Source organism: Chinchilla lanigera, unplaced genomic scaffold (genome assembly GCF_000276665.1).
Source record: "Chinchilla lanigera isolate Chin_1 unplaced genomic scaffold, ChiLan1.0 scaffold00106, whole genome shotgun sequence".
Lineage (NCBI taxonomy): Eukaryota > Metazoa > Chordata > Mammalia > Rodentia > Chinchillidae > Chinchilla > Chinchilla lanigera.
In genome coordinates, this window is record NW_004955507.1 from 5,515,125 (window position 1) to 5,530,615 (window position 15,491).

The 15,491-nt window shown below is 45.8% G+C and overlaps 1 protein-coding gene across 1 annotated transcript; it reads right to left on the reverse strand.

The window, feature by feature from the left end:
• Window positions 1–5,790: 5,790 nt before the first annotated feature.
• On the reverse strand, window positions 5,791–15,491 carry Slc25a28 (solute carrier family 25 (mitochondrial iron transporter), member 28; the record flags this gene model as incomplete). Its single annotated transcript, XM_013506230.1, is given in 4 exon segments — window positions 5,791–6,648; window positions 7,807–7,863; window positions 9,127–9,355; window positions 15,323–15,491. Coding segments are annotated over 4 exon segments (973 nt in total), but the record flags the coding sequence as incomplete, so codon positions are not given.

The window sequence follows — 15,491 nt, forward strand, 5'->3', positions numbered from 1 at the left end:
AAAAAAAAAAAAAAAAAAAAAAAAAAATTATTCCCCACCAGAAAACATGCTTTCCTTTCCAGAAATTTGAAAGCCGTCCGACAATCCTCCTCCTCCGTAACCCTGAGGAATCTGCTGGCCAAGTTCAGCCGCTTCTACCTCCCAGACATCCCTCCATGCCATCTCTTCCTCTCCTCTCCACTGCCTGTGTTTAGGTACCCGTAATTTCAGCCTGAGTTGCATCATTATCTAAGTGACAGCGACAGCTAAGTTAGTGTCTGAGCAGCTGGGAATGATAGCCTTGCCATAGTGACCCATAGCACTGCCCATCTGAAAGGCCTGGCACCTCAGTGCCCTGCTCCGTTCAGTACATGAGGGAAGTGGCGCCTCAGCATTACCCCAGACAAAACTGGTGTCTGTCCACAGAAGTAATCACCTGTTCTGAGCTTTGTGGTGCAGATGGTCATACCAGAAAGGCACCACTCGGGCCCCCAGTCTAACTCAGGAGGCAAGACACCACCAGAGAGATAAGGGCAAGACCACCTAAGGAAGTTCCAGTGAGTGTCTAAACCGCCACCAAGTGCTTTTCATCTTGTAACAACTTTTCTCAAATTCATCTTTGTATAGATGATGACAGCATCCCTTAGCTGGAGTCCCTTCTCCAGGCTGCCCTGTATCTGGGATGTGGGTTGAATCTTTCTTATCCATTACTTTGGTCAGGTCCCTCCATGCTCAGGAACCATGAGAGCTTCTCACCAACTGTGAGGTCAAGTCTAAACTCCTCTGCCTTACTTCCAAGGTGTAGTGGATTGACAACTGGTGGTCAGCTTAGAACCCCCAGCTGAACCGAGTAAGCGTGGTGCTGGGTGTGGGAGGCCCACCTGAGGACTGTTGCCAGCAGCATAAGAGGCAGACCTGGGGAAAGAGGAGTGAGGCTGTTGGGAGCTGAGAGAGGCTGTTGGGAGCTGGTGGAAGCTGTAAGGAACTGTTGGCTGTTTTGGAGAGCTCGTCATGCTGGCTTTCTTGATGGACTTGGTGGTTTTCATTCTCTGAGGAGCTCTGGATCTCGTTGGTACTGAAAATGGCTTTGGTTCACTTTGGGGGAGCTCTAGTCCTCACTTTGAGCTTTGCTTCCTGGCTCCGGAGGGGAAGATGGTACCCTGCCAGTCTCTGGGAGAAGCTTGCTGCGTTGGCTTCCCTGATGGGAACTCGGCCATCTTGATCATCGGAGAAGCTCGAGACCTCACTGTTGTTGAGGATGGCTGTGGTACCTTTTGGGGGAGCTCTGGTTCTTCTGAGTGTCGCTTCCTGTTATGAGCTCTAGGTCCTCAGCTGGACTCATGCAGGACATTTCTGTGGGATCCAGGCCCTCGGCTGGATTCCTGGTCTACAGTGTGCGGATAGATTTCCTGCACTCTTTTGTATATGATTCTTTGGGTGACTATTATAAATAATCTTATAAAATATGTGTCTTGAATTGTATTGTTCCCCTTGCAAAAATATCTCTCCAAACCAACACACGTTTGCCCCTTCCTGGATGAAAGAGCAGCTGTGTTAATATGTTTGAAGGTTTCAAGGTTTCACAGGAGACAGATTAGTCTGACTTTGTGCTGCTCCAGCAAGCAGAAGGTACCAGCAAGGGTGGCAATTACAGAGAGACTTAAGTGCCTCAATTCATAAATGTTCCTTTTCTGGAGTGTGTGAAGTGCCTGTGGGTGGCAGGGGAGGTGTAGTGGTGGTGTCAAGGTTATGTTAACAGAGCTCCCACAATGCTTGGAGAATTGTGCACAGCTCCTGCAGGACGGGTTCCCCATTCACCAGTCCAAGTAGCAGAAAGGAACACAATACTGTACACCCAGCAAACACCATGTGTATGAAATTCTCAACAGTTTAAATAGAATATTGCCTATCCAGCCTCCTGAACTGCAGAAGGAACAGTTTAGATTTTGAAGAAAATAGAGGTGGTGTTTTGTTTTGTTTTGTTAGAGGTTTCTTTAACACTGTACTTTCAGGTAGCAGGTTGGAGTTGCAGAGCTAGGCTGAAGCAAAGTTATATAAAGCCCAGTTGTCCGTAAGTAAGAAATTGGCTCCTATTTGAAAGGCAGCAGAAACAAGAGTGACAGGATCCCAGAGGAAAGCAGGAGACTAGGAACCTTCTAACACACAGAGCTTTGCAGCAATGACATCGATGACTGCACGACAGCGAGCGCTCAAAGGAATGGGGGAGCCTGCTAGGGAGGCTACAGAGTGAAGTGGGGCTATAGAAGGGGTGTGAAGCGAGAGGACTTCTAAAGAGCCTCCCGGCCCTGATATGCTTGACTGCCAGCCCCTGGGCCGGCCTCTGCTCTGCCACGCCCTAACCAGCACCCAGGTCTCTGGGTACATCTTTTTCAGTACCTGCCAGGAGGTGGCGCCAAACGGTCTCCCCACTCTGAACCTTCTCCAGCCGACCACAGCAGTGTTTTGCTTAGCTGAAAAAGGTATTATTACTATATATTCACATACTAGGATGCTGTGTGATCATTTACAATTGATAGGAAATTTAATGTGGAAGGATGGATACCATATTCTATCAGGTGAAAGAAGCTGGTGACAATGAGTTCTTTTATACAAAAATTAACAAAAAATGTATGCCTACAAAAGCTAGATTATATGTACGATAAAATGTGATATTCTGGGCTGGGGATGTAACTCAGTAGCGGAATACTTCCTTAGCACACACACAGCCCTGGGTGTGGTCCCCAGCATGGAGAAAAGAAAAACTCATACTCTCTGGGTAATGGGATTTTCTTTTTATTTGTTTTTTCTACATTTTATAAAATTAGCATGGTTCAACTTTCACTGGTTTTATAGTCGGGCTTGGTGGCACACGGCTGTAATCCCAGCACTCGGGAGGCTGAAGCAGGAGAATCACTATGAGTTCATGACCAGTTGGAACTACATAGTAAGACCCTGTCTCAAAAAACAACAAAAAACTTTTATTGGCTTTTACAAAAGTATTTTTTATTCTGGTATTCATTAAAGCCACTCTCCTCTCTGTTAACTCTGACCTACACTTACCTTTTCCGTCTCTAAAGCTCACTGTTGTTTTATATAATCCAGCACATGGCTCTGCACCGTCTTGTGTTCCTGCAAGATTGTTTCATTCACGTTGCTCTGCCTCACCAATTAAGTACATGTTCCCTGGCTGAATTGTGACTTACTTGCTTATGTTCCGTGATATATGGTACTATGCAAGAACTGGCCCTGACGGTGGCTTGGCACTGGGTCTTCAAAGTATCAGAAAGCCTCGCCGGCTTCCTGGAGTGGACGTGGCCCAGAGTCTGCCACCAAACACCAGTGTTACTCCTGTGCCCGTTGAGCCTCATGGAACTGACCCAGGCGTCCTGTCACTGGCTTTCTAGACTGCTATTTTAACCCTGTCAGATTATTCTACAGGTCTGAGGATTGGGACAGGAGGCCTGCAGAATCTACCTAGAGCACAACTGGAGGTTGTAAGGTCACTCTATATTTTCTCATTATGTGTGAATAGCATTAAAGCTGAGGGACTCTTTAGCAGCTATCATTCTTTCAGAAACCACCTCACACCCTTTTCTTGTAGAAAGAACCTTATTGCTATTATGCCTGCTGTGCACCAGATACTGTCCAAACAAGCTCTGCAAAGTCGACTGCAAGGCTAGGGTGTAGAGTCACCCCCCTCCCCACTTTTTGAGACAGGGTCTTGGCTATGTTGCTAAATTGCCCAGGCTAAGCTGGGTCTGGTAGTGCACGCCTGTAAGCCCAGCACTCAGGAGGCTGAGGCAGGAGAACTGCTGTGAATTTGAGGCCAAGCTTGGGCTACAAAGTGAGCGCAAAGCCAGCCTGAACTGTGTAGTCAAACCCTGTCTCAAAAAGAAAAAAGAGAAAGAAAAAAGTTGCCCAGGCTAGACTCGAACTTGTAGTCCTTGTGCCTTAGCCTCCCAGGGTACTGGGAGTACACATTCGTGCTCCCAAGCCTGGAGAGCAATCCCTTTGTTCTACTTAGTCTGTGCTGAGAGGCGGCCATTGCTTACATTTGTACTTGGAAATCTTCTGAAATCACCTGTGCGGTGGTATCACCACATTCTTTCCACTCCCTAGGTAATCCTGACTCAGGTGAGCACCATTCAGCACTATTACCATCTCTCTGCATCACCAAAAGAGAGGCAGCATAGTTTATGTCAGTTAAGGCTGAGAATAGGAGCCCCTGCTGTTTCCTTCATAGTTTTTTTCAAGCGTATGCAGACATGATTCCCCACAGATACTGGAAAGGCTGTCAGGTGAAAGACAAGATTTATTCTGTAGCCAGATCTTATTGTTCCTGCAATCCTCACATGGTCCCAATCTCCCTGCCAGTCCTGATCCAGACCACCATGCACTTGGCTGGATTACTGCGACAGCCTCCTAACCAGTCTGCCTGCCTGTCAAGTCTTGCTCTTCTAATCCTTTCTCCAGAGAGCCTAAGTGATCTGTCTAAATGGTAAATCTGATCACACCCTGCCTCTGCTTAAAACCCTGTAATACCTGCGCACCGCCTTTAGGGTAGACTCCTTAACACTGCTTTACAACCTCGCCCCGGCTCAGCTCTCTGGCCGCACAGCTTGCCTACACTGTTTCGATCCAGCCAAACCCGGCCACTTCTTATTGTCCCACCTCCAGGTATGTGACTAGAACACCTTGCCTCTCTTCGCCTATTTGGCTTGTCTTTCAGGTGTCACCTGACGTGTCACTTCTTCCAAAAGCCTCTGCCAAGTCACCCAGGAATAGGCTGGTTTCCTTACACCCTCTTCAGTGTTCTAGGTTTATCCCTTATCTTTTGTCATTTATCTTGATATTGCCTGTTTATATGTATTTTTCTCTTCGGACAGTAAACTTCTTGAGGGCTGGAACTGTTTCATTTATCATTGTATCCTTGACCCTAGAGATATACTCAGTAGCTTCTCAATAAGTAAATGACAGATGACCTAACAAGGGTGATCACTGGGAGTTCCAGGGGGCATATTTCTATGCTGTATACTGAAAACCTTGCTCATAACTGGTAATCTCCCCAAGAGAAGCAGACTGACCCACACAGCACCAGCATTTCTGAAGGTCTCCAGGCAAAGCCTGTGTGGCCCTCAGGCCGAGTTGCTTCAGTGAGAGCACGTGGGAGAATGTGTCAACTCACTTCCTATCTGCAGAAAAAGGGTGAAAAGATCTAGGCTGGAAAGATCTGGTTGGGGTCTCAGTTCTGTAATTATTGAGGCCTCAGGGAACTCACAGCCTGAGATTCCTTGCCTGTGAAGTAGAGATACTTGCACTGCCTGCTTCACTCATCTCAGAGGGCCAAATGAGATCACATATGCCAGGTACTTTATAAAACCCTTAAGGTCAAACGAAATGTGTTTATTATACAATCTTCAGAATTTGTAGCTTCACTGAATAATTTTAATTTTGCAATACAGTAGAAAACAAAGTGCTATGTGGAAACTTTCATGACTCAGGCAGAGTTCAGAATTACAACAGAAGACATGTCCTCCACCACTACTGTTCAAGGCAAGAGACACTAATAGAATCAAGAATACCTGTTAAATTAGGGGCTATCAAAGGCCCAGTGACCTAAGCATCAGGCAGATTTCTTGACGCCTACTAGGAAAATGGGAAATAGGGCCCTACAATCTTAAGAAAATCAGCAGAAACAAAAACTACAGAGATCCTCAAAAAAACTTTCCTTTGGGTCCCCTGATTTATGCTTCAAGTCAAAAACAGCTGACAGTACTTCGCATCCTTTGGCAAGCAAACCCAAGAAAACTGTTTAATTTAAAGGTTGTTTTCATTTTTTATTAGGAACCAGGGGAATGTGCTACTTATTCCTCTGTAACAGTCTAAAGCAGGTCATCAGGCCCAGGACAGAGCGAGCGGTTGTTGGAGGTGCTGTGGTGTGCTCAGCTGCCCCTGCTTCAGGCCCGGAAGGAAAGGCGGTAGCAGCAACGGAGCATGGCGGGAGCTGGTGTTAGCCAAACCCAACAGCCTGGAGAGTCCTCTACCTTTCTTCCAACTCTACTCGAGGCTGGAGCATCTCAAGAGAAAAAGTATGGCTGGAGGAGAGGATGCAGCAGTGCTGTCTGAACTCCTGGCTTTGCTTGGTGCTCTTTTACTTGCCTGCCCGCCACTCTTCTTGCCGTTTAGTGATTAGGTATTTGAAGAACTCATACACAGACCATGCGATGGCTGTGGAGGGGATCTGGTAAATTACTCTAGCCTGCACCCCGCGGAAGTAGGCGGTCACCCCGCCTACTTGATACACCGTCCTGAAGGCACTAGCCATGCCTGTGATGTGTCCTGTAATGTTTGAGTTCAAAGCCAGGGCTTCCTGGGTGTTGAGCAGTGTTTTGCAAACGTCCAGTGGGGTTGTGGCAGCAGCAGCTACAGCTCCTGCACAGGCTCCAGAGAGGACATGGGAGCCGGGGTTGTATCGTCTCTGGGGGTTAAAGTGCTCCTGCAGAAACTCATAGGTCATGAAGTGAATGGCTTGGAAGGGAACATTCATGGTTAGCTGGGTGGTGTAGCTGCGGTAAAAGGCTCCGGCCCCTTCATTTTGCCACACTGCCCGTACACAGTCTGTCACCCGGTGATACGGCGAGTTGTACATCTGCATTCTCTGCTTGATCACTGGAGATCCACAAGCGAGGAAGAAGGAAATGGTGACAGCAACCAGCCAGTGACCGAGTGTCCAGATGCAGGGTCCAGAGTCAGCATATCAGCCAATAGAATGGAGAGAGAAAAAGTATGAGTGAGCTGCCAGTTAACCTGGTAAGTTCATGTTTCCTCTTTGTGAGGGTGGGGGAGCAGAGGGCTGGTAAAAACGAACAAAATAATGGGTCTATTCCCAGGAAGATTTCTTTAAAACCAGCCAGTTAACACACAGGATAAACCTATGAGTTAGTAACTCCAGAAGGTCTTCTTCAAATGAATACCGTTTGTTATCTTACACTTTTACAACCCCAACAAGAAATAATTCAGTGGCAGGGAACACAGTAATGAACACAGTGCCCTGCCAATCCCAATCCTCAGGTATGAGGAGCACCTAACTCTTAAAAATATGATAATGGTTATTTTCCCAAAGGGGAAAAAGAATTACTACCAAAAAGAAAATATTCTTAGCCAAAAGGAGTACAGCACGAGTTTCCAGACATCTCCTACTCTTTCAAGTATACAACATGGTATAAATTCTGTGGATCTCCAGCTTAGCTTTGACATTTTGATCCCATGGTCTTGCCCAGATAGATATGGAACTGGGACATATGGAACATCACACTGCACAATCCCCTCATACTTATTTCAGTACTGCAGCTTCCAGTGAGAATGTTTTTGGAAAATTTACAACTAAAGGCCAAAGTCAAAGCAAAAATATAAGGCCTGAGCTCTGTAATCTGCCTATCTCAACTCTCTTCATTTCAATAAAGCAAACTTAAATGTCAAAATCCATCTTCGTCTCCTGAAAGTAAAATGAAATAATCTGCTAAACTTTCATAAGAGATCAAGTATACTACAAAGGGAGGCCCAGGAACAGGCCAATACAACCATCTTTTATTTCCAGAGAAGCCCCCAAATGAACTAAATCCCAATAAATAAGCTTCCGGTCAAAGAGAGTTCTCCTAAGTAGTGAAAATATGGAGGGAGCGCCCTCTAGTGATACAACAAACCAACATGGCCTAATTTCCCACCCCAAATGACTGTGCTCTGGCTTTTTTGAAACAGCCATAAATAAAGCAACGACCCAGACATGCAGATGCAGATGACCAGAGGGAGAGGCTGAGGAGTCACTACCTTCTGCTGGATTCATGGCTGCATCATGAAGTAATGTTGCCACACACCCGGCTGCACCTGCAAATGAGAAAACAACTGCCACATGTAAGGCCAGGAGGGGGTGACCAATTCACTGAGGCCCTCCCAAGTGATGCGGAGCGACTGTGCTAAACCACAGTGAGCAAAGGAATGCTGTTAGGAGTCAGTCCAAAAGAAGAGAACCCAGTGCTCCTAAACACCTGTTCCAAAAAAGCAAGAAATTTGTTCCTGCCAATCTAGTAAGGTTATCTATGTATACTCCACAGCCACAACAGGAAGGCCCAGGAGAGGCAAAGAAAACAGCCCAGATTTTACCAATACAGATGCTCTTAAGAATAAATGCATCAGCTGGGTGTGGTGGTGCTGTAATCCCAGCACTCGGGAGGCTGAGGCAAGAGGATCACTGCAAATTCAAGGCTAGCCTAAACTACGTAACAAGTTCAAGTCCAGCCTGAGCTACATGGCAAGACCCTGTCTCAAATTTTAAAAAAGAATAAATGTAGCATATGCCCCAGGTAGGAAGCAGATACACTATTGCCAGAGGCTGACACTTCAAGTGTGGCCAGTGTAGGGAGCACACAGGATTCATGTGGTCAGATCTTCACCATAAAACCCTGCCTTCAGTCTTGCTGCCCTTAAGCTGTCCAACCCAACTCCTAGTTTTGGCATTTGTCCTCCCAGATCTTCCCTTCAAGTCCTGACTACTGCATCCTCACCGTCTCCCGACTCAACTTGATTTTCAGGCAATCTTGAAACCCTGGGCTGCTATCCCTTCCTTTGCCTTCCCCCACCCTCCAACCTTCTGCATTCTCCAGTCACCTAGTCCCACCCCATTCACTTGTCAAGGCTTTGTCAAGTCCCCAGGGACAAACTGCCTCTGGTCAGCTGTGATCCTGAAAAGGTGAGGCGAAGAACTGAGGCTCCATTAGTGTCTTCCTTGGGTGCCTGGGTCATCTCCAATCCTGCCCTAAGAAGCAGGACACCACCCGACTATCAAGAAATAAACAATGGAGGCAGTTCAGTGTCTGTCTCCACGGTTGATGCCAGGGAGATGACAGAAAGAAGTCAAGCTGGCAGGTAAGGGAGGACACTGTAACCCTCTGTTGAGATGCCCCGAACGAGGGGTGGGGTTTGAAGCAGCCTGTTGTCTGAGAACATCAGGTCTGGAAGTCCCTCCCTATACTCTGGCCTACCCCAGCCCAAAGTTGTAGCTCCAAACCATGCTGAGACCAGGAAGCACTGACAGCAGCAAAGCCCAAGGAGCTGGGAAAGTGGGGGAACCAGCACAGGAAGGCTCAATACCATTGGCAATATGGCTATTGCCCCCTGGGTGGATTACATCACTCAATGTCTTTTTCAACTTTTCGTAGCAGGCAAAATAGAGGGCGTGGGCAGGCCCTGCGCCTGTTGCTGTGACGTTCAGCCCCCGCATGGGCCTCCACAGGCCCTCCGTTCTTATAATCCTCCAGAGGGCCTCCAACACATTGCGATAGCGGGCGGCTGGGTCAGGCTGTAGACTCTGCATCCGGGTCTGAAATCACAGCAAGGAGAAGTGCAGTGTCAGTGATGCCAGCTTCTCACCCGATCTCAACACCTGGGCTTTGGGAATCGGGCAGGCCTTCTCAATGGAACTGTGCCAGGCTGTGCAAGTGATACTTGGCACTCAACTCCACATCTCCCCGTATCTTTATCTTATTTTCCAAGCTTTGGCCCTTTCCTTTTCTAGTTATCTGTGACCCCAAGAATGGAACAACATTACTTGCCCTGAGAACATTACTACTTACTAATGATTCATTGCCCCAGCAATAAATTTTAAGCCTGTGATGCAGAAGTTGTTTTTGTGTCTTAATAAACTAGGCTAAGAGTTTCTCAAATGGATTCTAAATTCAAGTACTTACTTACTCTACCACATACTTTATGCTTTATTTTTAAACACCAACCCTGGCCCTGCTTCCTGACCACACAATATACTAATTAATGAGGGCATCATCTTTTGATACCTTTTCAGATTATTTGGCATTGCCAGCTTGGTCTATAAATTAGTCTTGGCAGAAGTAACATTCCTAATAGATGCCACTCTAGTTTCCTAATGAAAGGAAGTTTGCCCTGAAAATATGAAAGTGCAAAGTGTCTAGCTGGAAACCAACCTAGTCTGTAAAACTAAATGGCCTTTCAGATTTTTCTCTTTTTTTGGATTTTTGAGACAGGGTCTCACTTGGTAGTTCAGGCTGGCCTTGAACTCACTATGTAGTCCAGGCTGGCCATGAATTCACGCCGATCCTCCTGCTTCAGCTTCCTGAGTGCTGGGATTACAGGCATGCGCAAGGGTGCCCAGCCTCAGCTTCCTTATCTAAATGGACTGAATCCCAAAATTGGCATCAGTAAATAAAATCAGTCCCTGTGCAACATGACCCCTGGAATCTCAGAAAGACTCAATTATTAGAACGAGTATATAGTAGGTAGAAACTTGTATGACATTCCCACAGTTTTATTGAAATTTAGGAAACTAACCTTGTTTGAAACTTTGCCACATCAGACCTCTACTGTTGTGTCTCCCCATAAAAGTCTCATCCACCAACCCATTTCACAGTAACAGTAGCATGGATACTAATAATTTGAAATCAATGTCTAGTGCTAGGTGCACAGAAGACACTTAAAATTTGCTTGTTTAATGAAAGAATATTTTGTCCTATAGATATGTGTGCACTAGTTCACAAAGTAACAACTACAGCACCGGGGGCGGGGGAGGGGAAAAGGGGGAAAATGATACCCAGGCAGTTTAAATGCCTTTGTTCTAATCATTAGATTCAGTCTGGATTTACATCGAGCCTTCAGTCGGCCAGCTGGAATCCAAGAAAACGCCCTTCCTGAAAAGCATGGGAGAAAAGAAACTAACCAGATTAACAGGTCCTAGTAAGCCACAAGCAATCCACTTTCCTTTAGGGGTTTCTCCTGCCCTCTACCAACACAAAACCTGCACACTCAAAAGGTTCATTTATGGGATGTTCAATTAGAAACACGTAGTATCACTCATCACACCTGACACAACCTTTTCCACTTCTCAAAAAGATCCCATGAGTCTGCAATAAAGGGACACATTGTATTTAACACATGTGTATGAAAACTGAGCTTGGTGCTTAACAGTTCAACGCTTCCATAGGTTTGTCTGAAATTGATCTTGTTCAGGGAAATACACAGAAATGGTGTTGCTCTGCAGGAGTCAATGGCACCTTCAGCGACCTGTCCTGAAAGTTCTGGCCTCACAGGCCTGGAACTCTTCATCCTCAAGAGAGAACTAGATGGCGGGTAAGTCACTGAACATTTTAGACACTCATCTAAATTTAGCTCAGCAATATTAACTCAATGAAAATACACATGCAGGTAGAAGGCCTGAGCATAAGGTATGTCAAATATAAAAATGAATATGGATGTCTGAATTTGCTGGCCAGTAAAACTACCCTTCACAAAAAGATGAAATATCTAAGAATTTATAAAAAAGCCTCCATTATGAAACCACTGCCTGGCTTTAAAGACAGCCAAACCAACTAACACAGGGATAAGTGGTTTGTGAAGACAAACCATATCTAAGTCAGAAAGCCTGAGCTGAGTCCCATCTTTGCCAGGTTTCTTTTTCGTGGGTGGGGGGGACTGGGAATCAAACTCAGGACCTCACACTTGCCAGGCTGGCACTGTGCCACTGAGCTGTATTTTCAGTTTTGCCAGGTTACTGTCTTCAATATGTCACTAAACCTCTCTAAGCTTCGAAGTTGTCATCTACAAGGCCAAATGGCTGGCTTCTCAAGCTGCTGTGCGAATTGAAAGAAATAAGGCATGTAAAAACCACTGGCAATTCAGAAGGTGCTATAAACATAAGGCCTTTATTGCATTGAAATATGACTCCAAAAATTTACAAATCATGGCAGCGTTGCCTTTTGTATACACCAGTTCACAAACAGGCATGGGCAACTAACTGGTCCTTAGCCACTACTAAATCAAGTTTAATTGTGTATTTTTTTACTTTAAAGCTTCTCTGTGGCTACAGTGCCTTAGATGTTTAGCTGTTAATACGAAAGTCATATATTGAGAGGAGTTCTCTTGTGAAATCTTTGCCTTCCTTCACTCTTGAAAGCTCTTTTGGGAGGCTCAGGGAAGGCTTGTGAGTCACACAGACTGGATTCAAATCACGACTGCCACTTCAACTGTGACCTTGGACAAGTTAGTTAACTGCTCTCTAAGCCTCCTTTCCTCATCTATAAAAAAATGAAAATGGAGTCTATTTCATGAAGGTATTTCAAAGAGTCAATGCATAAATATACACAGGGTATTTTAGCTAGTGCCTGGCATACAAGAACAATTGTCATTTACTGAATATTATCATATGCAAGAAAATCAAATAAACCAATGTTTCTATTTCCTAAACTTTCACTAGTTAATGTGTCTAACCATTCACATCTGGAATTTGGAAAAGGTTTCTGTCCCTGCCTTTTTAACTTATTAGGTAAGTTGATACTTGCTTTACCACTGCAGAACCAAAAACAGCAACTTGGTAGTACGTGGGTCCTTACATGATTTTGAGGGTTCTGAATGCTTTAGGTTGCACAGCCTGTCCCTGGTAAAGTCCAATGCTTGCTTCTGAGGGTTAGAAAAGGATCTGTCTGGGTTCCCAAGCCTTCCTATTTGATTATGGAAATAGATGTAGGGATAATCATGGCCTAGTGAGGCTGTGTTGACTTTCCACCACCCCTCCCAAGGATATTTTAAGTCAACCTGACCCTGATAAGTGGCCGGGTATCCAGAGGTCTGCGTGCCAAGAGGCAACATCAGATTCCATTTGCAAACATTGTGACTGCCCTTTAGGCTCCAAACTGATAACATACCTGCCTCCAGTTCTAGGGTAAGCTTGGGCTCGTTTTCCTTTCCACCATCCATTTATTTGTTTGTTTGGTTTTTTTTTGGTTTTCTTCCGGTACTGGGAATCGAACTCACGACTTTGCACTTGCCACGCAGGCGCTGTGCCATTGAGCTAAATCCCCAGCCCCTTCACCATCCATTTATGGTAAAAGAATAGCTGTCAGGGGAGAAATGAACAGAGAAGCCCCTCCTAAAGGACAGGATATGACTGGATTTCATGCTTGCACAAAAGCATTTAACATACAGACACTAATTCATACTGGTCTCCCTTCTAATTATTTAAATCCCAGAATTAACAACAAGCAAAAATGATTCTCCTAAGGTAAGCTTTTATATTTTAAGGCTTTTGAGCATTCTTCTTTCCTGTCTTTAGTGTAGGGCTTTGAGGCACAACTGTAATGTTGTATGACTAATTTTTTAAACAAAAGTTCCAAAGCTTATGTAGATGAATAAGGACTGCTCTTCAAAACAGCTATCTTAGAAGGCTAGAAATGACTTACTCTAGTATTATTGTGGTTATGCAAAACTTTCTGGAACTCTTTTACAAGTGTTCCTTCTATGGGTTTATTTATTTATTTATTTATTTTTCCTTCAATGGGTTTATAGGCCTCAAAAGTAAATCAATCACCTTGCTTTCCAGTCTCACTTTATCTTTGATCCCAAGCAGTAGTACATATTCATTTTAAGCATTTATTTGCTGTATTTGATCCTGAGTAGTCTCTGTTCCTACAAAATCAACCATTTAATTGATTTGTTTGTTACAGGACAAAGATCTATCCCTATTTAGGATATACATCTAAACACTCTGAAGGCATTTTTTTTTTTTTTTTTGTCTTTTTGAGACAGGGTCTCCCTATGCAGTTCAGGCTGGCCTTGAGCTCACTTTGTAGCCTAGGCTGGTCTCCAACTCGCACCAATCCTCCTGCCTCAGCCTCCCGAGTGCTGTGATTACAGGTGTGCACCACCACACCTAGCCTCCTGATTTCTTTTTTAATACTCATCCTGAAGCATAGCACCCTAGACTCTATACTCTACTCACAGCAGAAGTGGAATGAGGTTACTCTGCAGCTAGCTCATATTAACTTTTGGATATGTAACATTATTAACTCACAGTCATTCAACACAGTCTTAAATAAATATTGGAATCTTTGGTATTTATATATTTTACATTTCAATAGTTCTTTCACACAGGTTTTACTATTTAATTCTCTCAACTGACACGAACATTTAAAATTCTAATGTTCACCTTAATCAAGTGTACTTAACCATTTTCACTGGGTATGGCCTTTGTTAGGAGTTATCTTGTAATGTGCCAGAACACTCCTGCCAACGCAATGTCATTTACAAAGCTTCGTGAACACTTTCCCTATTTCCTCACCCACAGTATTAATGAAAACATAAAATGGTACGGGAACCTCGGAAATGCAGAAAAGACCTACTCTGTATTGCTCAAGCTGATACTCTCTTCCTTTTGAATATATAGTATTTTCCTAATATGAGAAGAAAACATTCATTAAAGAACTGCTAGGCTATTGCCATTATTACCAATAACAGGTAAAGGAAGCACAAGACCTTATCATATTTATTTCAGCAGTCCCTTGGAGTTTCCTTCCACCTAAATCTAGAACTAATTTGTAGTGGCTAGCATCTTTACTAACGTACACAGATAAAAACTATAAGGAAAGACAAACTTTTCCATCTTCAGCCAGCTTTCTTCAGAACCTGACTTCTGTATCCATTCATCATCCTGTTTGGCTGTGGATGCAATTAGCTTTCTTTCAAATTCCGCCACCGTGTCTCCACTTACGTCTACTTTCTAATACTGGCACACTTCCCTTTCAGGCAACGTTTCCCTTTTTGTCAGCTTCAGGTGCCCAAAGAAATATACTATCGGTTTCACTGCTCTTGTGTGGGGGCTGATGTGCTCCCTGAACATACACAGCCTTAATCCCAGCTCCACTTTTATGTTCAGCAAATAGGTGGGTTATCACACTCGCATCAGAGAAACCGAAACCTTATCCCGAACACGATCTTTCCCATACGACTTCCAGCCCGGAACTCCGACTTCTGACTGCACAGTGACTTCCACACACTCTGGGGTTAAGGTTTCACGTGTGCTTTATCTAGCTCGGAGATCCCGGGCTCTGGCCCCTGCGCGGCCACTTTTGGGGGAAGATGCAGCAAGCAGCCTGCAAACGCACCTCCCCAGGACACCTCCAGCCGTCAGAGCCCGTCCGCTTCACGAGAGCTGGCTCCACCTGTGCGGTCAGTAGGACTTGCCCGCGCTTCGGGGTTCCCCGCTCCACCCTAGCCCCGTTTAGCCCCAGCGGGATCCGGGGTTTGGCCGACAAGTTCTGGATCCTGAGTCCCGCTCCGGATCGCACTGACGGTTAGAGACAGGTCCTGGTTCCTGGCTGGGCTCAACTCCCAGCCGGGACCGCACGGGAACGGAGAACTGTAACAGCTCGACCCGCGCGGCCGGCAGGAGCCAGGAGGCAGCCGGCGCAGCTCCGGCCTCGGCCGCGCTCCGGGCACAGGGCACCCGGGCCAGCCCCACACTGCGCTCCGCGCCCCGGCTGGGTCTCACCTTGACGCAGTCGACGGGGTACATCACGCAGTGCTCCAGGACGCCGGCCACGGCGCCCGCCGCCATGTGCGTGGTGACAGTGGCTCCGGCCGGCAGCGCCTCGTAGTCCGGGCCCGAGTCTGGATCCTGCCGGACCGGGGGCCTGCAGGCCCCGGCCTCCCCGCCGCCG